The sequence below is a fragment of the Rhinolophus sinicus genome, linkage group LG09, assembly GCF_036562045.2.
Source record: "Rhinolophus sinicus isolate RSC01 linkage group LG09, ASM3656204v1, whole genome shotgun sequence".
Classification (NCBI taxonomy): domain Eukaryota; kingdom Metazoa; phylum Chordata; class Mammalia; order Chiroptera; family Rhinolophidae; genus Rhinolophus; species Rhinolophus sinicus.
This window is the reverse complement of record NC_133758.1, coordinates 443106-467126: the sequence shown is the minus strand read 5'-3', so window position 1 is coordinate 467126 and position 24021 is coordinate 443106. Positions and strand designations below refer to the sequence as shown.

Below are 24021 nucleotides of genomic sequence, written 5' to 3'. Positions count from 1 at the left end.
CCGTGAGACAAGTGTCATGAAGGGGGTAGATGGCATGTGACACAGCTGCTGTCTGGAAGAGTTGTGTGATTTTTCTCAGGTCTTTTGCTGAGTTGTGCAAAAGGCCCCAGTGTGGAAACAGCCTTTCCTTCATGGACTCAGACAACATTTCCCAGGGTGAAAGTCCATGTGTGGAGACCAAAAGGGTCAGGTGCAGGACGCCCAGCATCCTGGGACCACCAGCTCAGACCCCGCAGACGTCCACTTGTGAGAAGTAGAATATTCACACACACCCCGCCCCCAGCCACTGAAGGTCACCACAGCTATCTTTTCAGATCTGTGAACTAAGGACATGTTTGCACATTTGCATGAAAATTTGAAACAGCCCAGGGGCACACGCAAGGCCAGTGTACCTGAAAACACCGGAAGACACCTCTGGAGACCATGAACTCACTCTTCTTTTAGAGATGGGCCTGAGAGAGAAGAGGAGGCAGAGATTTCGCAGGTTTAGCAGCAGTAAACATTGAGTTCTTGCTGCTCAAGCTAAAAATAGCTCCTTTTTGTAAAGTCACCTGTCTATTCTGTTGCAGTTATTGGGCACAATGAATGAAGCCTGTTTTGGCCTCTTTTGCTGCATAACGAACTTCACCAAAACAGAGGTGTTCAAGCAACAATCACATCATGCGCTGGCAGTCGTGTGTGTGCTGGTCTCGGCCTGTGGGCATTTGTGTGGCCACCGCAAGCTGGCAGGTCAGCTAGGGGCCGGACAGTGGCCTTCTCTCTGAGTGCAGGCTCACGGCTGCCCTCAGGTCTCCTTGGCATCCTCGTGGCGCCACACCTTCTTACACCCAGAGCAGAATCAGTGCTGCCCACCAGGCCCGAGAGCAGCCAGGTCGCTGCCTGCCAGATTCGGGGTGAGGCTACCGACCTATAAGTATGGAGGCACAGTTCATCAGAGCCCCAGTGACCGCCCACCACAAAACCAGATCACGTCTTTTCCAAAAGCTCTTAAGTAGGTGCCCAAACTCCTTGCCAAAGTCCCAACCCCAACATGGCCAGACCCCCAACCCCAACACGGCCATACCCCAGCTCCAAACCTAACACAAGCAGATCCCAAGCCCAGCACAGCTGGACCGCAACTTTCCTGTGTCTCCCCTGTGGGGCCCTCCCCTCTCCTTTGCTCTGTCTTTGGGTCTGTACCAGCCCATCCCTTTCTGCCAGCCCTCCACCGTGTCCTGGCATGGCGGGTTCCTTGCCTGCACTAATTCTGTGCCTCAGAGGCAGCCCCAGCCCACACTGTCCCCTGGACCCCGCATTCACCACACTGCGTTTACCTGTGTGGGTGGCACTCACCTGTCTCAGACCGTGACATCCGTGGGCAGTGCTCAGCAAATACTCCGTGAATGAAAGAAGGAATGCAGTCATTCCCGTGAAAGTGAAAACGTGAGGACATCTCCACGCAGGGAGTAAAGTGCATCCACAGTCCCCTAAATCCCTGAAAACGGAAGTAGGACTTGTTTCCTTCCGATGTGGCTTCCTACTCTGTCCAGAGAGCCGGTGTCCAGACGGAACCAAATGCAAGAGGGGTGGAGCTGTGGTCCCGGGTCCTGGCCCTGGGGGCCCAGCTGTCCTGCCAGCCTTTACCGGGGGTTTCGGCAGGTCCCCCCCAGCAGCCCCGCGCCGACCGGCTGCTGGGTGCGCAACTTTCCAAACCCTTGAAATGTAAGAAACTAAAGTGACCTGAAGCCCGCGTGTGCTCACCAAGCCCAGGGGAGAATGAGACGCTTTTGTTTTTGTTACGTGTGACCTTGTTCCCAGCGCAGACGTCACGTGTGGTGTCCCCACCGTGGAGGATGTGGTTCTGAGGCAGGCGAGGCCCTGAGGCCAGTGTAGTGTGTGTGTGTGTGTGTGTGTGTGTGTCAGGGTGTGTGTGTCAGGGTGTGTGTGTGTGTGTCAGGGTGTGTGTGTGGGGGTGTCAGGGTGTGAGCATGAGCAGGTATGTGTCAGTGTGTGAGCGTGACTAGGTGTGTATCTCGGTGTGAGCATGAGCAGGTGTGTGTCAGGGTGTATGTGTGAGCAGGTGTGTCACTGTGTGAGCAGGTATGTCAGGTGTGAGCGTGAGCAGGTGTGTGTTACCATGTGTGAGTGTGAGCAGGTGTGTGTGTCAGGGTGTGTGTGTGTGTGTGAGGGTGTGTGTGGGTGTGTGTCAGGGTGTGTGTGTCAGGGTGTGTGTGTGTCAGGGTGTGTGTGTGGGGGTGTCAGGGTGTGAGCATGAGCAGGTATGTGTCAGTGTGTGAGCGTGACTAGGTGTGTATCTCAGGGTGTGAGCGTGAGCAGGTGTGTGTGTCACAGTATGTGAGCATGAGCAGGTGTGTGTCAGGGTGTGTGAGTGTGAGCAGGTGTGTGTGTCACTGTGAGTGTGAGCAGGTGTATATGTCAGGTGTGAGCGTGAGCAGGTGTGTGTGTCACAGTATGTGAGCATGAGCAGGTGTGTGTCAGGGTGTGTGAGTGTGAGCAGGTGTGTGTGTCACTGTGAGTGTGAGCAGGTGTATATGTCAGGTGTGAGCGTGAGCAGGTGTGTGTGTCACAGTATGTGAGCATGAGCAGGTATGTGTCAGGGTGTGTGAGTGTGAGCAGGTGTGTGTCACTGTGAGTGTGAGCAGGTGTATGTCAGGTGTGAGCGTGAGCAGGTGTGTGTCACCAGGTGTGAGCGTGAGCAGGTGTGTGTGTCACAGTATGTGAGCATGAGCAGGTGTGTATCAGGGTGTGTGAGTGTGAGCAGGTGTGTGTGTCACTGTGAGTGTGAGCAGGTGTATATGTCAGGTGTGAGCGTGAGCAGGTGTGTGTGTCACAGTATGTGAGCATGAGCAGGTATGTGTCAGGGTGTGTGAGTGTGAGCAGGTGTGTGTCACTGTGAGTGTGAGCAGGTGTATGTCAGGTGTGAGCGTGAGCAGGTGTGTGTCACCATGTGTGAGTGTGAGCAGGTGTGTGTGTCACCATGTGTGAGTAGCTGTGTGTCAGGGTGTGTGAGTGTGAGCAGCTGTGTGTGAGGACCCCCACCCTCGCTGCCTTAGGGGCAGCAGCCCTGGCTGTGTTGTGTGTGGGCAGTGACACCTGGCAGCCTGGGTGCCCCACGCACTGACACGACAGCTGGCACAGGTCTCACATGGGCTGTATTTTGCTCACCAGGTCACCTACCTGGCGCTTATGCTGCAGAGACGCAGTGGCGGCACCAGCCAGTGGCCTGCACCTTCTCTCCTGGTCTGGTCCCAGGGCTGTGACCATGCGGGGACCTGGTTTGTGCCCTCGCGGTGCTGGTCTGTAGGGATTTCGGGAAATTGCCCAGAATCGGACACCACAGGCTTGTGGTGCAGCTCACACACCCGAAAGTCATGATTTGGCACAGAGGAAAAGGCCTCTCTGTTCAGATTTTCCTGGCACTGACATGGGCGAGGGGGTGTGACGACGGCGTCCATCCACATGGACTGCAATCGTCACCGCGCTCACCCACGTCACCCCGTGCAGTCGGCCGACCTCTGCTGCCAGCGCCCTGCAGACCTAGGGTGGCTCCCCGGGGGCAGCGTCCACAGCAGGAACAGCTGACCCCTCACATAGCTTCGCCCTGTGACCGCCCCAGAACGCGCTGTGCTGGAAGTCACACTGCTGTCCCGTGAGTGGAAGAGAAGCAGTGGGCCAGGCCACTGTGTCCTAGGAAGACTTTTTTGACCTCAGATTGAAAGGTGACCCCCCAGTTCTGAATTACACAACATTCTGAGTGGTCTCGGGGGGAGTGAGCTGCAAGAAGCCCCTGCAGTAGGAGGTGCCGCGGGGGGCTGGACCCTGGGGGCGCGTCTGCCCGGCCCGCGAGCCTGCAGGCTTCTGAGGCTGCAGTGGGGGGCTTCACCCCAAGTGCTGCCCTGTGGGGTCCCAGTCTGACCTCCGAGATCAGCATTCGAGGGACACAGGGGAAGCCGGGGCGGGAGAAAGGTGCGCCTCTGTGCCCTCCCGGGCCGGGCCCTTCATGGGGCCTGTGCCTCCCCCTGTGGGGTACAGTGTCGGGTGGGGAACGGGCACACGCGTGCTTGTGCTGCGGGCCCTGGTGTGGGCAGGAAACCTCTCCACAGGTGCCCGCAGGTCTCTGAGAGACCAGACACCCCGTCCCCTTCCTCACACGCCTGGCACCGAAACCCCCTCCCTGGGCAGAGTGGCCAGTCCCTGCTCTGATTTGTCCCCACCCACACAGCTCTCCAGGCCCCGCCCCAAGGCAGCTGCCAGAAGGTGGGCCCTGGGGCCTCCCAGCCCACATCCCGCTGTCCGTGTGCCTGGTGGGACGGGTGTGGGAGCCCAGCTCGGTGAGGGAGCACCCCGACCTTCGGCTCCCCCCTCCCTTGTGTTGTCACGACACGGTGACCCACACGCGGTTGTGTCGGGACGGTGTTTTCATGTCACCTTTGAGGTATAACTAAGTCACAGACCACACAGCTCCTGTGGAAGTTCAGTGGTTTGGTGTATTCAGAGCTGTGCAACCATCAGCTCTAATTCTAGAACGTTTTGTCACCCCCGGAAGACACTTCACCCGTCGGCCATCACCCTGTCCTCCCATGCCCCTCCCCCAGCCCAGCCCTCTGGAACCCGTGTCTGTGGGCCTGGATCGGCCTGTCCCGGGTGAGGCCGGACACGCAGTGTTTGTGCTTTCCCTCCACACAGCCTCTTCAGGGCTTGTCTGTGCAGGAACCTGTGTCACAGGTCCGTCCCTCTGAGGCGGTGATACTGTGGCTGGGCCACACGCTGCTTGCCCACTCGGGGGTGGACTGCGGGCTGTGCCCTCACTGTCTGCTGTGCAGATGCTCCGATGAGCGTTGCGTCCAGGGCTCTGTGTGGACGACCGTGTCCTTCCACGGGGCACGTACCTAAGAGTGGATCCCGTGCTGACCACCCGAGGACCCGCCAGGCTGTGACCCTCAGCAGGGAGTCACTTCCTTCCCACTCCAGTCTCTGCTGCGCCACGTGGCTCTGTGGGGCCACTGCCGTGTGCAGCCTGGGAGGGTTACCAGGACAAAGGCGGCAAATGAAGACTGGGGACAGCATCCGGATTCCCCTCCGTGACCTCCACTCGGCCAGGACCACACAAGGTGACTGGCGTGTCTCTGTGGGAAGTGGCCACCTGTTTACCACCACCTTCCCTGACAGCCAGCAGCCCGATGACAGGGCATTTTGCCCTCGGCCACCAGGCTTGGTGCTCGTGGGGTGTCCAGCCTGAGCAAGTGCACAGCCTGCTCCTACGGCCCAGCAGATGGAGGCCTGAGCACCTGGTCCCGGGAGCAGGCATCATGACACTTCACCTGCGGGCTTTCTGACCAGGTGTTTCGTTATTTCCTTGCTGGTTCTGCCCGTGGGCTGTGTGGCCGGCACAGCAGCGAGTCAACGCCCAGACGCTCCAGAGACCCAGTCACACCCGAGTCCCAGGACCCTGTGCGGGGGAGCCTCCCTGCTCGGGTGTGTCAGGAGCCTTTCTGATGACTCACGCTGCAGGGAATTCCCTAATGATTCGGAATGTTTTCACTTCTGGGCTTGAGCAGTTTCCTACTGAGCAGCCCGGCGAGGCCCTGATAAGGCAGGAACACAAAGGCCCATTCAGCCGACAGTTTCCCTTCCCAGTGGAGGCCGAGGGCCCGCAAAACACCCAGGCCGCCTCCACCCTCCCTCTGCCCGAAACAGGGCCCGGAGGCTGCACAGAGAGGCTGTGTGCTGGGAGCAGCAGTCAGTGGCCCTGCTGGTGCTGGCATAAGTGGGAGCCCAGCCCTGTTTGCAGTTTCCCACGAGTCTGCCATCGTCAGGCACCTTTACGCAGCCTCTGTCCCAGCTTGGCTGTACACAGGTGTTCCCACTGTACACACACACTGGCCTTTGCAAACTCGCTGAGTACCCCAGGCAGAAGCTGACGTGCTGAGCACCTGCCCCTGGGGCTGGGGCTGAGCCCAGGTGTAAAGACCTGGGGAAACGGGCGCAGGGGCCTGGCCTTTGAAAGGGCGCGTGTGCCTTGGGGGTTCCAGAGCCCAATTCAGCTGGGGGCGGCTGCATGTGTAAGATGTGAACAGCGACTGTTAGCTTGTGTGGATGGGCAGAGACTGAGTAGCAGCGAGTTTTGTCCCCAGCAGTTCAGGTTATAAGACCTAACGCTGATTTTCTTGGGGGGCAAAATTGGGCTTTGTCATAGAAAATTTTAAAAGTTGTTTTTAAAAGGCATCAAGAGTGGGAGACCAGCTGGGTTATCTGAAGAGTGATTCTTATTTCCTTAAACAAGTAGGGTGGGTGGGATGGGGCCTCCACAGCGAGTCCAGACCCCGAGGTCTGGAGGACCCCGTGTTCCAAGTCCCCTTGCGGTCACCTGGAAGACCCGTCACATCTCAGCGTGTGTGGTTGGAGTTAAGGCTGCTGCTTACACCTGTGTCCTGAGCTTGCAGAACCCGGGAAAGTGTGCTGCTGTGACAGGCTCCCTAGGCCTGGAGTCTGTTTCTTGTCGTTTTTTCCCAGGAGGAGACGTGGCTGCTCCTTCCCGGGGGCTTCGGCGCCCCAGAGGCTGCTGGTGTGGCCTCCCCGTGACTCATCACATTTCCTCTCTGTCCCCACCCTCCACCCCTGCCCGGCAGGCACTTTGAGGGAAGAAAAGGAGAGTTTGTGTAATTTATTTATAATTTAGGATTTGTAACGCATACACATTTCTTCTGTGAAAATAGAGCATAAGCAAGAACTAAGTGTCTAGATCTACTTGTTCATTTGGGGAACAGACTTCGGAAAAGATCAGAGGAAAGAGGCTTCTGTGGGGGGCTGACGTCTGTTAACAAAATTACTACAAAGCCAGTCCCCAAACGGTGTGTCCTCCAGAGTGGGGCGTCCAGACAGCAGGGCTCTGGGTGAGTGGGGGCCTCAACCTCCCTCCCCAGGGCCTGGCCTGAGGGACAAGAGCCCTTTCATAGGCCCCTTCCGAGCCTTTTTTTTTTTTTTTAAACATGCAAATGGCCACGGGGGTAAGGTTAAAAATACCTTGTGTTTTGCATTTCTGGGTCCTGATGTGGAAGCAGTAGTCAAAGAAAGGACTTTCTTATTGCCCTGCAGCTCCTCTGAGCACAGCCCACCCGCTCCTGGGCCCTCACTCCCTAGGAGAACTCTGCCCAAACATACAAAGGGCTCCGGCCACCAGGTAGTCAGGCCGGTGCGTGCATCCACTGCTCGCGGCTGGAGCTGGCGGGCGTGAGAGCCGCCACCACTGAAGCCTGGTTCCAGGCCGAGGACGGCACACTTCCTGGGGTCACCTGAGCTCCTCCTGGGCCTCAGCTTCCTTGGGGACGGGCACACAGCATCCCTCCCCAGCTGATGGGGGGCTGGTGGCACTGGGAAGAGACAGTTTCTGTGGGCGCCCGCTGCCATGGCCGTCTCTAGAGCCAGGGGTCTGGGGCTCTGCCAGCTTCCCTGAGGCCGTTTGCGTACACCTCCCCTCCAGGCCCAGCGTCTGCTCCCCAGGCAGAAACACTTGTGATTTTGTGCCCTCACAAGTTAATAGCCAGGATGGCCAAGTCGGCAAGCGGTGGCACCTCTGCTTAGAGGACAACTGTTGCTGGGGCGCATTTGCCTGCACCAAGCTGCGTTTTCGGGGTGCACACTCAGGCACATGAGTAACAGCCATCTCGCTGCCTTTCTTCCAGATGGCCACCACATCTGGGAGATGGAGGCGAAAACTGACCGAGACCTGTGCAAGCCGGTAAGTGTCGCTCAGACATGCAGCCATGACTGTTCTGCGGGCTCGCCCGGCCAGAGTGGGGGTGCCAGCCAAAGGCACGTGGCTCCTGGTTTGTTAAGATGAACGACTTATCACGACAGAAAGAGTCAGGAATAGAAATGATTGAAAGCACTTTCGGGCGCTATGCTCTTAGGAGGCAGACAAGATGAGACGTTGGACAGCAGCATGCACACTGCAGGCTGGAGGCCTCACCCAGGAAAAGCCCCAGCGTGACAACTCCCAGCCACATGGGCCAGGACGTGGCTGCTTGCTCATGCTTGTGGCACAAGGCCTTTCTGTTGCCCTCCGGCTGTCATTGTCACCAGGGTGCCCACAGAGCCTGCTGCGCCGCAGGAAGACCGCTGCTCTGAGCCTGCTGGCTGGCACAGCCCCACCAGCGCCTCTGGCAGTGACTTATTACCCATCTTTCTCAGAGGACGCCCATCGTCAGCAGACGCTTGGTTTGAACGTGACCTAGGTGTGAGGTCAGGTCTGAGTGTGCCTCCCAGGCGCCCTCATTCCGTTTGCCAATCAGCTGGTGGACTGGTCGGGCCAGCATCTGGGGACACCCGCCCTGATGGTGTTTGCACCGTGCTGGGCCCACAGGTGGGCTGCATGCGTGCACCTCCCTTTCCCAGCTGGCTTGGTACCTAAGTAATAATTGCTGTTTCTTTGACGGGTGATTAAAGGAGAATGTCGCTTGTCTGAGATTCCCTAGCCTCCCCGCTTCTTTCAGTTAGCGTCAGCCTGCTGTACCCTTCTCCCCCCACTTGTGACTCGTGTCTTTGTGTTTAAAGTGACTTCTTGCAGACAGTAGCCAGGTCTTCACCCCTCTGATGGCCTCTGTCGTCCAGCTGATGTAACTGGACCACTGGTGCTCACAGAGGCCCCTGCAGTCAGATTATCTGCCAGTCAGCATGTGTTTTCTGCCTGGTCCTGGAACAGCCACGGGACGTGAAATACGCGTGGCGAGCCCGCGACCTTTGTGAGACAGCCACCGTTCTCCCCGCCCCATCGCTCACCCTGCTGAGGCCTGGAAGTGCAGAGACACACGGGGTGTCAGTCAGGCCAAGCACCTCATTTCGGGGGGGGTCCCGTGGGTCCAGAGGGTTGGGGGCGTGGGAGCAGGGCACCTTGGTGATGGGCTTGGCCGCAGCAACCTGGGTCACTCATCTCTGCCCTGTAGCTAGTAGGACCCCGTGTCGTGCCAGGGGCTCCCCGGCTGCCAGCCCAGGCCTGGCCTGCTCTTCACGCTGGCACCAGGAACAGCCTGTGACTGAAGCTCTGCTCCATTTAGCAGAAGCTATTCCAGATGGTGTCCCATGGCAAAGAGCCTGGCCTGGGTGACCCCATATTCAGGTGTGGTGCCCAGGCCCCTGCCGCTCGGAATGGCCATCCGATCCGCTCTTGGCCTCACTCCCTGAGAAGCCCCGCGGAAGTGTGGCAGCCTGGGCACTCCTGGCCCAGCAGGTCCACAAGGTGCAGAGGCATCAAAGCGCAAGGGCTCGTGATACACAAACCTGGCACCTGGCGGCAGCCGCCCAGCGCGTGCCCCTGTCCCAGTCCCGGCAGGCAGACAGCGTTTTTCCCTCTCCCCTCAGCATGCTCCCCCTGCTCCTTTCCCACACTGGCCACCGACACCTGGTTCCAGCAGCAGGTCCAGGGCAGGCCGGGCCTCCCCTGCTCTCGGCTGTGGCCGCGGCGTCTGCACCACCCCTGGGCAGGAGCAAGTGGCCTGCAGAAACAAGGCCTTTGTCTGTGTTGCAGTAGCTCCTGCCAAGTTCACTATTCAGGTTATTTTTTGTCATTGAGTTTTCTTTTTTACGTCAAATAGTTGCACGTTCTCAAGGAAGCGTAACAGTTATTGTATGTTTTAAAAGAAACGTAACAGTCATGTGAATACGGATCTACTTCACGTTTACAGCTTCGTCATTCTTATCTTTTAAGTGAGGTTTTCTTTTATATTTTGTCCTCATTACAAAAGGAATGTCACATTTGTTTTGGTCATTTGGAAATTGTAACACAGTATAAAAGAAAAACACCCAGTGTAATTTCGCCACTTAGATGTAGCCACTGTTAACATTTGGGCGCCTTTCCTTCCAGTCTTTTTCTGGTGTGGGTGTGGGGGCTAAAAAATGAATCCTTTGCCTTCCACCTTCTAAGTGCTTCCAGCTGGGCTAATGAGCAAATTAACAGAGACAGGTTTGCGGCAGAAAATCAGATTTTAATATGTGCACCCGGGGGGTTCACACAGGCTTGACAGTTCCCGGTGCTGAGGCAACATTGGTCTGTGACATTTTGGACAAAGGCAGGGAGTTGAGGCAGAGCAGACGGGACATGGTGGGAACATTCTTGCTGGCGGCTCACGGAGTGGGACACGGGGCGTCTCGCTAGCAGCCTGCAGTCTTCCTGGCTAACGCGGGTCGGACTGTTTGTAAGGTGGTGAAGCCCAGGCTCCCCTCCTGAAGCAATGTTTCTGTCTGAACCTCAGGCAGGAAAGGGGTGGGGCCAAGGTTCTTTCTGAGTCTTGTTTCTTAATAAACAGCTTAAATCCCAAAAAGCAGCTTGAGGGTAGCATTACATTGTATATGTTTTTTCAACAAAATGGGACTGTTCTGTACGTATAGTTTATTTACTTTCACGAGCAGTTTCGACAATGGGTTTTCTTGAAGCTTGTATCCTGCTCCGGTGACTGCATCTGCTATCTTACCTGTCCCTTGGCGCTGTAGTTCTGCACTCGTGCTTTCATGGGGCCAGCGTTGTGTCACATGATTTATCTGTTTAGGGAGTTGAAGCATTTCAGGCTGCACCCACATGAAAACATGCCCCTCGGTTACCTGGAACTTGCAGACGCTGACCCCCCAGAGCCGCCCCCCGGCCGCCTGGGCTCCGCCCACCTGCTGCGTGACGGGGCCTCCTGACGGTTCAGTGCGTCCCGTTTTTAGTTCTGATCTCAGCCTAAGCAGGACTTCTTGCTTTCTGTCCCTGCTCTGCATTTCTTCTGTAGAGATGACACTTCCTTAACTATTGAGTTAATGGCTTGCTGTCCTTGCATGTCAGCTGTGTACCAGGCCCCAGCGTCACCTGCAGCGTCTCCTTCCATATACGTGAACCCCTGAGGTAGCGTTTTTCTCTTTCTCTTCCCTGTACAAATGGGAAACTGAGACTTAGTGTCAGAGCCAGGGCGACACCCAGACCTGTGTGACCCCCTCGCTGCAGGGGACAGCACCGCACGGGGTGTGACGTGCTCAGGCCCACGCCACCCCCCCACCCCGGGGTTATTTTTGATAAGGAGACAACACACAGGCAGGAGGAGACATGTGTGCTTGTTGCTTCTCTTAAGTGAAATGAAGTTATTAAAATGAGAAACGTGTGGCCTGAAGCAAGTGTGGTCGCAGGGATGAGTCCCTGTGGCCCTGTCGTCCGTGTGCCTCAGTTTCTCCTGTAAAAGGAAGAGGTGTGGCCTCAGTTTTATGCTTTAACATTCTTAAGATTTCATTATTAACATGGTTCAATCAATTTTATTATTAATCTGGGTAACAATTACTTGAACGAAAAAAGTGATAAAATGGATTTTTCTTATACATTGTCCCTACTTGTTAAGTAAAATCATGACAGAAAAATTGAAGAAACCTTTTAGATGTAACCTTCTCCCCCCTCCGCCCCCCCACCCCCCCGCCGAAATCAAATGCTACTCTGCCTCCTCCTGAGGTCCTGGCTCAAGGGCAGACGTGTCACTGACATATTAGGACATCCACACAGCCCAGCGCTGGCCCCCTGAGCGGCCCCCTGAGATTCCGGAGTCCCACCCCACCCTGTTTGCTTCTCCCACGAAGCCTTGTTGCCCCACAGCAACTGCTTCCGTATCTGCTTGGGAGAACGTAATGTTGTAACACTGTCGCTGGTTTTTATTTTAAAGGATGCAAAGTAACAGCGACTACCTTAATCCATCCTGTTCTTTCTGAGCCTTCATGCTCGAGGTGCCCGTCACCTCCCGAATCCATTGCGGGTCTGGCTCTCCCAGCTTCTCCAATCTGGAAGTCCATGAGTTGGGCTTTGTCACAGAACCTGTCCCCAGAGACATGTTGTCATGCAGGGGTGTCATGCGGGGTCTCTGGTCCTGCTCCCCACATCAGAACACAGGACATGGTGAGGCCAAAAAGGAACACCCACGGAGCCATAGGTAGGGGAGTCATACCACTCTAGTCTCGCTGGCGGCTGGGTTGAAGACACAGGAGGCAGGAGCCACACGATCCGCAACCTGCCGTCCACTTCTCTGCCAACCAACCCCACTTGCTAACTGCAATCGCCTCTGTAATCCACAATCCACACATCGCACTTGCTAGCTCAGCCACAGCAGTTACATCAGTGGCTAATGGCTACTTGGTTACAGCTGATGGCCAACCAGCCACAGCGATGGCCATCTACTACCTGAGCCAGCACCTTTGCACGTGAGGCCGAGAGCCTGGAAACTGCTGTCTGGGGCTCTGTCCCCACACATGTCTCCAGGAAGTACCTGCCCTGGGTTTTCATGACAACTTACCTGAGCCGGTGCTCCCTGCACCATCCACAAGTCAGTGAATAGAGGGTCTTTTTTTCATTTTCAAAGCACACTGATGCTTTCTTTAGGGTAGACAGAAGCTTTGGGGTCTTCCGAAGGCCTCTCCTGCCCAGTAGCTGCTCTGCTCCCAGCATGTGCACTCGCAGCTTCTCTCTGAGCCGGTGGCATCTTAGCTGGAGTCCCCGTCCTGCGTCTCCCTCACACAGCACCTCAGACCACCTCTCAGCTCTGGGTGTGACCGGCATCAAGACCCTCTTCCCCGTTAGCCCAGCCGTGACTGGCACACCCGGCCCGCACACGCGTGTGTCCACGTCACGCGCAGGCTCTGGGGGCAGCTTTGGTGCAGCCTGGACAGTCGGGAGCTGTCGTCCTACAGGAACTTGGGGCCTGTGGGCAGCCGCTGTCGTGCAGGGTGCTCTGCTTGTGCCGGACACTAACTGTTTCTCCCACCTGCCACTTTCTCACCAGAATTCCTTGGTGGTCGAGATCCCCCCGTTTCGCAATCAGAGAATAACCAGCCCCGTCCAAGTGAGTTTCTACGTCTGCAACGGGAAGAGGAAGAGAAGCCAGTACCAGCACTTCACCTACCTTCCTGCCAATGGTAACGCTGTCTTTCTATCCTTAAGCGTTGCAAATGAACCAGTGGGGAGCTTTTTCTAAAAGATGCAGACACGATGGGCTGCTGTCGCTGTAAAGCACGGTTCCATTGCACCTTTAAGCTGTGTCGTGTTGTTATGCTGTTAGCAAGACATGTCAGCAGTTCCTTTAAAAAAAAAAAAAAGCAAAGCTTTGGGTGTATTTTCCTTCATTAATGTGGGGGGTGGGGCAGTGTATTGGGGTAATTACTGATCATGAGGCCAGCTGCTTGCAAATAGGTGACACCCCAGGGGGAGAAAAAGTGCGGCTGTTCTGTACTCAAAGCTGAGTGCGCTCGGTGTGGTTCCAATTCTATGGATGCGTAAGGCAGAAAGCAAACAGCTGTAATTATTTTGCAGGTGCCTTTAGAAGTAAACCCTTGCTACTAAGCCTAAAGGCCCCTGCCCGTTGTGGTCGTTAACGGACATTGGTGGTTTTCGCACTCGTGCGCGTATCCCACATGGCGTCCTAACTTGAATAATTGCATCTCCCTGTGACCATGTGGCCTTCAGGCCCAAGTACCGTTACTCAGCCAAGAAGTCTTCTGGTTTAGATTGCCTGTCTATACATTTGAAAGAAGACTTCTTATCACTTAAAAAACCCGTTTACGTTTGTGACTTTTTAGGGTGTTTTCTTAAAGGGAATACCGTGCCCCCCACCCCATGAGGGGTTTGGCACAGTGAGAGCTCACAGCCACTGAGTTTGCCGTGTGCCCACCCTCTCCTGGCAGCCAGGGTGTGTGCAGAGCACAGCAGGAGTTGTCCTAGACTTAACTGTCTCGCTGTGCCCTGCTACGCCAACCTTTTATACTGTAGTCTTTGTTCTAAACACGTGAAATTCCTGTAATGTAAGAGGTAGATTATACTCTAAAAACAATTGCAAAAGTAGCCATGTTGTTACCTTAGTGAAATGCAGATGTTTTTGAAGGCTTTTATTTTTCTGTAAATGTGAAATGTCATTTACAATAGACTAGGTAATAGAAAGCTCTAGAATATCTGTGCTGATATTAAACAGTTAGAATGAACTGTTTTTCAAGCAAATAGTAGCTATACCTTTGAAGATTTGAAAACTAAGGTTTTGTTGTCAAATTACCACATCGTGAGTGTGTACACGGAGTGGAGCGGTAGCGGCAGTGCGTGAGCCTGTCACCAGCTCACGGAGCAGCTCCAGGATACACGTGTTTGTAATCTGAGGCTCCTTCTGGGCTTCTGTGATCTGTATTGCACGTACTTCATGAATCCCGTCCGTTCTTGAAGAAGGTACAATGTATCATACAAAAGAAAATACTGAATCTCTTTTTGAAAATGTGATGATGATGTCCTAATTATACATCAAGCATGGTGGTTGACCAGATATTGAATGTTTTAAAGAAAACTTAGGTCTTATAAATTTCTTCCTAAAACAGTTTAGAAAGTTGCCCTAATATTGATGTCTCAGCAATCGTTCTCCAAGTTCACAGAGCGCCAAGTGTTAACACACTCACCCAGTGTCTGAGGGGGAAGAGGCCTGTGTGTCACCTGCACATACAGATGGGGTGACCGAGGCCTGCCAGGGCATGGACGATACCATGGGCTGCTGCAGGGTTGGCCATATGCCATTCCATGTCACCCACCCTGCAGCAGTCACTCGGTCTAGCAGTCACTCCCATGGGGATCGGGGCTGCCCTCTGCCGGACAATGACGACACCGTCTCTACATCTGCCCAGGTCCTCGTCACCACCTTGCACACCTGCCCAGGTCCTCCGTCACCACCTTGCACATCTGCCCGTGTTCTCCGTCACCACCTTGCACACCTGCCCAGGTCCTCCGTCACCACCTTGCACACCTGCCCGTGTTCTCCGTCACCACCTTGCACACCTGCCCAGGTCCTCCATCACCACCTTGCACACCTGCCCATGTTCTCCATCACCACCTTGCACATCTGCCCGTGTTCTCCGTCACCACCTTGCACACCTGCCCAGGTCCTCCGTCACCACCTTGCACACCTGCCCAGGTCCTCCGTCACCACCTTGCACACCTGCCCAGGTTCTCCATCACCACCTTGCACATCTGCCCGTGTTCTCCGTCACCACCTTGCACACCTGCCCGTGTTCTCCATCACCACCTTGCACATCTGCCCGTGTTCTCCGTCACCATGCTTTATATGACCTCCTACCTGTACCCACTTGTTGAGCTGGCGCCTGAGCTTCACCCTTGTCCATCCCATCAGAACCCTGACTCCTCAGGCTCAGTATGGCCTGTACTTCCCATCTGTTTCAGGGTGTTTGAGGCCTGCTTTTTCAGGCCCTCGTCTCCCTCATCACTTGTGTCCTTGAAATTGGTCGAGTCCATGGAGCCCGAGGCGCCCAAACTGCCAGACCCTGGAGTGGCCGTGTCCTCCCTGCCCTCCCGGGTGACCTGCCAAGCCCTGTGACCCCTGAGCATGCCAGTAGTGTGTGAGCTCCCTGAGAGCAGGGACCTCGGCCGGCATCAACTCCGTGCCTGGATGTGGGCCTGTCCGTACGTGGTTTTCAAGATAAATAAATGAACGAACGTTGGAGAGCTCGAGCAGCCGTTTCGGTTTGGTGTTTTCCTCGCCGGTTGTGCCCGCCTCCTGGCTTTGGGCTGCGTCTGCTGATGGGACTACACAGGCATGAGCGGGCGCCAGGGCCTGTGTGCCCACAGCCGGTCGTTGCGTCTGTGAGGACTGCTAGCGCGTCTGCACCTGACTTCATAGGCCAGCACCCCCAGCGAGACACGACTCCAGCCCTGCGTTCCAGAGACACGTGTAGATGGGGTTGTGTGGATCGGGCAGCGCATGACGTGTTCATCAGAAACACTAGCCAGTTTTAAGTCACTTGGGTTTGCTTCCTTCTTCTGAGGCCTTAGTTGTGAAGTTGCTAAGGTCCCTCTAGGAACTGGGGCCATGTCCACTCACAGCGTGCTCGTGGCCACATGGTCACACAGCTGAAACCTGCCTGGATGGTTGTTTTGCTTATGGAGACGGACAGATTCTTTTCAAGCTCATAAAATGTGCTGTTGAAATGTAAAGGACAATGGAAATAAATCCATTTAAATTCTGCCCGTGAAATTCATTTTCATGAGCACATATGTGAAGGCAAGTCTCGTTTTAGGTTTTCCTTCAAAATTAGGGGGAGCAGGATAATAGCATGGCGCCCGCTTTTCACTGGGGCAGGTGCCTCGTCTCGCAGAACATGACTCGGTGCCCTTGGGAAGGGCTGCGCTCTCCCACAGAACTGCCCACACCCAGGCCGGGACCCTCACTGCCCTAGAGCAGGACGGGGAGGTGGTTTCAGGTGTCGGAAGTGACGGAAACATGCGTTCATTTCTCGGGAGAGGGCTGGGAACGGCCTGCACCTTTGTCATCTCTTGTCTCCTTCCCCACTTCCCATCTCAGCGTTACCTTCTGATGGATGGACAGCAGATAAACCCACAGACTGCAGCTCCCAGGGGGTGACACCCACCTCAGCCTCTACCCCCACAGCCCCTGTCGTCCGCAGCCGGCCTGGTCATGTGCCAAGTAGCGGTCAGACTGGAGGGTCACGGGGCAGACAGAAGCGGGCCTCTTGGTTCTGGTGAGGCTGTCGTCTTTGGCTCCTGGTCTGCATGGGCCCAGGGCAGCGTCTCCCTCACCCCTCGCTGAGGGCTGAGTGTTGCCTGGGGGAAGGCTTCCCACTGAACGGAGGGCTGTGAAAAGCGTGCACGGCCCATTGGAAACCCCTTGTGTCGCCCCTCAGCCATCGTGGGAACGCAGTCAAGGGCAGGACGGGAAGAGCATTTGCTGTGAGGCTGGAAGGGCTGCACACGCTCGTATCACAGCCAGAGAGGTGTTCTCAAGTGTCTTGTCTGTCACTGTTGTGTTTAACTGGCACAAACACAGTCTTCTAGAAGCAGTGTCCACTCTGGTTGTGCTGTGTGGGCGGAAGGTCCCTGGCACCCATCATGAGAGACGCTGCCAGAAGGGGTGACGGTTCTGCGAGTTCCAAAACGTTGGTTGAAATTAAAGGCAGCAAAGGGCCTGCCCTGTGGGGTGTGGGGGGAGGTGAAGGTCCAGCAGCTCATGTCCTCATTGGCTGCCCCCACCCTGGGGGCAAGCAGCAGCGGCGAGAGCTCAGTGACAAAAGAATTCCAAGTTGTGACCTCAAAATCACGTAAAATGAGAAAATCATGACAGATTATCAGGTCTTGGGGATTTTGTCTTTTCATGAGATGTTTTAGTTGGTTTCCTAGAAATGCCTGTGATGGCACCTGGACCCTCCGCCCCGTCACTCATGGCGGTGTGGGTGAGGGTCCCGGCAGTTTATCAGGAAGCCCAGACGCCCCTTCATTGGGGGTCCGCGGGCGGCCAGGACTCCCTGCTCGGGGATTTGCTTGTCCTTCACGTACAGTCCCAGAGGCCATGTGGTAACAACCGTTCAGCTTCAGGCACATCCCCGACAAAACTTGCTCAGGACTGTGGGAGAAACAGCTTGGACCCTGGGAAGGGCTGCCGACCAGGACAAAGGAGCCCCCGTGGCAGCCCCTGCCCGCCCGGGCTCTCACCCTACCTGGTGGGGAGGAGGGTCTGTGGGCCAGACGTCAGCAAGACGGAGATGGGACTCCAGCCAGAGGGGGACCTCACCTACTGCCCATCATTCGAGAGACAGGCCGGGGTGACCCTCAGAGGGTGAGGCCCTGAGTGGAAACGCTTTCCACCTCAAGAGGGAGAAAGGGGAAATAGATTACGTTTTCTCATTTGCATTGTCAAGAGCAGGTTCAGTACAGTGTGAGAGCAGCGTGAGAGGCCGGAAATGGCAGGAGCAGAGCCTGGGGGCCTGTGTGGCGGGCGGGGCCGGTCAGCCAGGAGGCGTCTTCAGCAGCCAGCCAGTCGGGGCTGTGGGGCTGTGTGGCCACACTAGCTCAGGTCTTTGCAGGTCCCAGAACTGTGGCTGCTCATGTGGGGGCCCCGCCCCACACATCCTGCAGACGTGGCCCCGAGGGCTCTGGGTCCCGATGCCCTTGGGCTGGACCCAGGCCTTGGGTGGCTGGAGTCTGTCTGCAGAACCTGGGAAAAGCAGCCCCCACCCACCAGCGTCCTCGTCCTCGTGCGAGCTCTGGGTCCGCCTTCTCCACCGAGCGTTTTGGCCCATCTTTTCCCAAATCCACTGCTTGAACGTTTAATCCTAGAGTGATTACCTTTGTGGATCAGCATACGTCTTAATAGTGGCATTTGGTGGCCGCGCGGCGTCATGGCTAGTTGGACGCAAGGCTGCGTGAACCTGGCCTTTGGGTCTCCCGCCCGCAGCCCCACACCTGGGGCCCCACCTGGGCCTCCACGCCTGAATGTCCCTTGTTTTATAGACAAAGAAATGAGGCTCCAGGAGCTTGAACCACTGGCCTGCAGTGGGGAGAGGTGTCTGACCACACGTCCTTTCCAGAACCGCTGGGGGCTGTTCCTCCAGGTTGCCCTGGCCCATCCTAGTCTTTGACATGAAGTCGTCCCTTCCCTGTCCCCTACGTGTGAGGGCTGCAGCTCTGTTCTCACAATAAATTAGCCCATCAATTTCCAGGAACGTCTGCCTCGTGTGCTCAGCATCTGCCAGGGGCAGGATTTCCGGACGCGATTGTCCCTGAGAGGCCCCAAAAGCCCATGGTCCTCACTTCCACCCCTGCGGGTGAGTGTCCTCACCTCCTCCATCTGACAGGAGCAGGGGACACAGGCAAAGGGGCCCCAGCTCCACCCACGGGATCTCCCAGGACCTGTGCCCCATCGCAGACTGCCTGCTTCCACATAAAGCAGGTTATGCGTACGCTTGTAACCTACACTGTTCTGGGAGCTCCCTTCTCAGCAAATGAAGCCGAGGAGGGACAGGGGGAAGCAGGAGGGCGTGGGGCGAGGAGGAGGAGAGCACGTCTGGCCGCCAGAGGGAGGCAGGGTCCCCGAGAACTCAGGACGCCCGCTGGCAGGCAGTTCAGTAGATAGCTGCTCCTGTGCACGTTCTGGAACCTTCTGAGTCAGCTCAGTTGTGTACTAACCAGTGGCCAAGGGAGGGAGTTGGTGTTGAGAGTGGGGCCAGTGGCCAGCTGTGAGTATGGGCACTGTGCACACCCTTTGATGTCCCGTCTCATTAGCGCTCACATAACCGAGGACGGCCGTTCTTATTGGAACCCCGTTTTACTGGCTCTCTTGCTACTCAAGCCAGAGAATGAGGGTCCAGTGTTTCAATTTCTCTTTCCAAATTTTAAACCCGCTGTGATGGAGGTGCAGTGAGTCAGCCGCCCACGTGTGGCAGGGTGCCGGCCCTCCCCAGCCCATGGACCAGATGCTGTCTTGGGAGGGCTGTGCGTCCCCCACGCCAGGCGCCCCAGGAGGAGTGAGGTGGCGTAATTGCTCAGGGTGTGACAGGAACGTGGGCGGGGCTTGGAGGCCGTTCCTGTGACAGGAAGCTGCTTTCTCGTGCACCCCTCCGTGCGTCTTAGCTTCGTGGGCCCGGCTGCCGGAGCATCGGTCTGGCCCGCACGTCGCTGACCTCCCGTCCGGTGGTCTGATTTGGGGGGCTCCCTGGATGTTAGAAGAGGGCTCCAGTTAGAGGAGACTTGAGATGCGTGTACCCTGAGGGCTAATTTGGGCCATACAGCCCAGCTTGGGGACCAGCACCCACCCTGACCCCTCTGACCTGCGTTCCAACCACAGGGAGCGCACTGGAAGTTGGGGTGGATTGCGCCTGAGGAGATGCGGGACAGATGGCGGATGGGAGGCGGGGCTCCGAACCTGCGGGAAGAACTTGACTTGCCTGTTCAGGAAGCATGTCAGGAGGCCCGTTCCCTCAGAGGGTGGGACTGGGTGAGGGCCTTTGGGGACCAGGGACTTGCAGGCAGCCACACCCACGGGCTCCTTCACAGAACCCAGGAGGGAGGGTGGTCTGCTTTAGAAACTCGAGAGCCACAGGCCACCAAAAACAAAGGGACGAGTGAGTCAGGAGGGAGGCTGGACACCCACTAAACGGGTACAGACACCGTGCAGAAGACCTGACGAGGCCCCGTGCAGCTCCAGACGGCAGCCTATGCCCAGGACACCTCTCCCAAGGGCCTCCCAGGCCTCCACTGTCTCCCTGGGCCTCAACACAGAATCTCGGCCCTGGATGCACAGCTGCTTGGAAGCTGCCCATTGCGGATGAATCATGTTTCTTTCCAGTGCAGTTCTGGCAATGATTGGGTGAAACCCGATCGATGTATTTTTTGGCTTGTGTGGTCTGTTTTGACCGTAGTCTGCCATCAGCCTAATTGGGTAGCAGGCAGGTCCCCACATCACTGAACCCGGAAAGACCAGATGGTGCACACCTGTAGCCACAGACCTGGCCCCATGGCCAGTGATGCGCTCACCACCTGTGAGCCTGGGCCAATCAGTGTCTCTGTGCCCGCTGCTTTACACTTCCACAAACGGGGTGAAGCCATTCCCCCCCGAGGCTGGATGTGAGGACCACGTGAGGTAGCGGCGGCCCCCGCCGTGAGCTGAGACCAGGCCTTCCTAGGAACCTGGGGCCACCCAGGCTGGGTAAGCTGCATGGGAACACTGAGCATGCTCCCGAAGAAAGAGGGTGCGTTCGAGCTGCAACACCTCGTCTCCTCCATCACACGGTCACGGGCCGGTGATCCACGCACCCAGTAACCCATCCATCCCCGGCCTGCCCAGCCCTCACTGTTGGCTCTGGACCTGGGGAAATGGCGGGTCCTGTTCCTGGGAGCTGCGATTCAGGTGGTTCCAGGCACTGCTTTTCCTCTCTCGGTATTTAAAAAAGTCGTGCCCTGAAGTTACCATTGCTGGTGTTTATGTTGATGGTAAAACTGGGGCTTTAATGTCTTGCAACAAACAAAAGACAATGTGATCTTTGTTTTTTAGGGTTTAGAACAAAAGCTCTTTGTCCAGGCCTTAGACGGTACCTGGTAGAGTAATTCCAGCTGAAACAGTCGAGCTCACTTGAAAACGTGCTTCTGCAGTGAGGGGACATCATGGAGGAGGAACCGCTGCCTGTGTTCCTTCCTCATTCGGGTCATTTTAGCGAACGTCACGTCACTCGGTCCCGTTACTGCCTGGTGACCAGATGTTACTGCAGATGAAGAGAGGAATCTGTGACAGCATCGGGCCCCCATCACACAGACCGGGGCCTCACAGCACATTCACCGCGCTCTGTTCTGGAGGCTGGAAGTGCCGGCATGGCCAGGTCCTGGCGAAGACCCCTCCTGGTTGCAGAGCCACCTTCTCACTGTGCACGCACACTGGACAGAGCGAGATCTCCCTCTTCCTGTGGAGGCCACTCCCCATGGGCTCAGCGGCCCCCTTATGACCTTATTGAGCCCCAACCACCTTCCAAAGGCCCCGTCTCTAGATACCACGGCATCGGGGGTCAGGGCTCAACCCGTGAGGTTGAGGGACGTGCACCAGCCCACAGCAGCGTCCGGGCTTGTGCGAGCTCCAAGCGCTGCTCCCAGGCCCTGAGTCCTGGCCCCGCCGCCTAGAGCTGGCCAGAGCGGCTGTAGGACACAGGTGTGCAGGTGCCTCTGTGCCAGCTGCTTTGTTCCTGGGGGTGCAGTGTGTCCCTCTCGTCTTGTAGGTAGATGTTATCTCTGTGTTACAGCTGGGAAACTCGGGCCCGAGGGAGTGACGTGACCAGCCCCAAGGCCACCAGCTGGCGGGTGACTGTAGGACTCACTCCAACCCAGGCTCATCCAGTGGGAAGCTGAGGGCACAGAGCTGGGCAGCCGATCCTGGGTCGGCCTCTGAGCAAGGTGTGGACACTGTGTGTCATTCCCTGATACGCTCAGTCAGTGCACGCGTGCGCGAGAAACAGCAGAGGCTGCTCAGAGGGACGGCTTGCAGAAAACACACAGCTCAAGTGTCTGCTCTGTCCTCGTGCAGGATCGGGTCGGATCATTCACTCCTCCATTCACCAGGACCAGGTGCCGCCCTGGGGACGGGGCTGCAGAGGTCAGGAAAATCTGAACTCGGAGAACGAGACAGCAGGTTGCCATTCCACATTTATTTAAAGTCCCATCACACTATTCTGAATAAAACAGCTGGATTCACAAGGTGCTGGTACTTAGTGGGGCCCAGTCCCCAAACGACCCCTCACAAATGGAGAGAACACTGACCTTTCGTCATTTACCTCGGCCTCAGGCCGCCCCTGGGTTAGACTATGGCCCCAGCCGCAGTTTCACAACTGGGTTATTGGGGTTGCCTTTGAGTCGAGGGGACAGGGCTGCAGAGAAATTAAACAGCACACTAGTTCCTGCTTCCTGTGTGGGTCCCAGGCTGTGCACGAGCCCCAGACGGGCAGGTGTGACGGGCCGAGACCGCGTCACCTGCGTGTGCCACCTGCCGCCCAGCAAAGTGGTCGGTGCGTTCAGCATGTGACAGTGGAAGACAAATGAGGTCTCTGTAATGGCCCACAAGCTTTGGGATGGTCTGAACACCACTGCCTGGCAGGACTCATATCACATTGCCCCCAACCTGATCGTGGGGGCGAAGACTGCCCACTGTCTGTTCATCCAAGTGGAAGCCTGGGGTTCAAGGCCAATTGGGACCAAATTCGATTTTGACCTTTGATCTCGGCCGAGTCACCGTCAACTTAGCTTGCTGGCCGCTTCTGTTCTGTTCGCCAATTAAAACAGCCAGTGGTGGCCATTTGTAAATGCACCAAACCCCTGGGCGAAAGGCTGGGTGAAAATCAGCTCTTCACCTGCAGACCTGGACATCCTGGGGCGGGGGACCCAAGGCTTGTCTGGGTATGTGCTGCTCCACTGTAAGGGACAAGTTCCGAGGTTTCAGAAGGGCGTATGGCTGGGTGGGACGGGTGGCTGAGCCCCAGCAGCGACATGTGCACACTGAGCTCTGACCACCTGTGTGAGGCTCAGTGGCAGGGCCCTGTCTGTGGACCACAGGACGGGGCCAGAGCTCATGCAGACGAGGCACCGACCCAAGCAAAGCAGGAGGCAAAGAAAAAGTGTGGCCGGCATAGCCGGAGGGGCTGTGGGCAGCACACAGGCCTGTGCTCACAGAGTGGAAGGTGCCTCCCACCTGCCATGGCCATGTGGGGACCGCAGCCCATTTGCCACACTTGGGGCTTTCCAAATGAGTCCAAGAACATTCCGGAGTGCCCTTTGGCCACAGAGTGCCATTGCAGGGGCTGTAGGTGGGGTGGGGGTCCCAGGGGAGAGCCTGGCCCACTCTCATGGTCTGCGTTTACTCCAAAACCGTCGTGTGCATGTGCCAGGGTGGGAAGACGCCACAGTCTGGCTGTGGAGCCACGAGTCCCAGTGCTGGGATGGACCCTCCGCAGGCCTCGAGGACGTCCCTGATGTCACCATTCCCGGGCAGACACTGAGGCTCCTCAGTGAGACACTGGCAGGAGCTGAGGTGGTGGCTTCTCTGTCTCATCGGCGCCGGCTGTCTCCAGGCCAAGTGGGAGCCACTCGCGGCGGCCGCAGCCCCCTCCAGCACAGCACGCCTGTGAGCCACAGCCGACCCTCCACGCGGCGGCCAGCACAGATTGTAAACGCAGCATCAATAATGTGGCCCTGCTCGGCAGTTAGCGCCCCTGCCGCCCAGACCAGTGCGGTGGACACAGAGAAGGGAACCGGACGCTCACAGCGCATGTGAGGCCCCGAAGGAAACTGCTCTCTGCAGTGTGGCGACCGGGTGGCCCCAGTGCCATGTACCCTCTTCCCTCCCTCACTCGCGGAAGACAGCTCCTGGGTGGCTCAGATTTACAAAGGGGCTTGTTTCCGTAGAAACCCACACCAGAACTGTGTTTACATGCAAGCACAGTCGCAATGTGTTGGTACCTTTAAGCTTCTGTGGGTGCAATGGGAGCAACAGGTACTGTGGCTTCAGTCTCTGAAGCGTCACGTTTATTTTCCGTGCTGGCACATCCCCAGGACCGGGCTGGCAGAGAATGCATGTCTGTCTCTGAGCCTGCGGCCATGTGGTCCGGCTCTGACCTGGCGCTGCCCCCACCTGGCTCAGAACCGTCAGGGTGGCTCTGTCCCGGCCACTTCCCTGCTACTCTCTGTCCCTGGGCTTGCACGGAGCA

At 56.8% G+C, this 24021-nt stretch overlaps 1 protein-coding gene across 9 annotated transcripts in view; it reads left to right on the top strand.

The window, feature by feature from the left end:
* The window catches only part of NFATC1 (nuclear factor of activated T cells 1), a 105353-nt gene that overhangs the window by 45994 nt on the left and 35338 nt on the right, over window positions 1–24021 (top strand). For 7 of the 9 annotated variants that reach the window (XM_074339803.1, XM_074339801.1, XM_074339800.1 and 4 more), the window contains exons 7-8: window positions 7683–7738; window positions 12786–12918. In XM_074339803.1, coding sequence (XP_074195904.1) covers window positions 7683–7738; window positions 12786–12918 — 189 coding nt within the window. Of the gene's footprint in view, window positions 1–7682; window positions 7739–12785; window positions 12919–15211; window positions 15500–24021 lie in introns of those variants that run through there. The other 2 variants (XM_074339802.1, XM_019715701.2) reach the window with 1 other exon arrangement.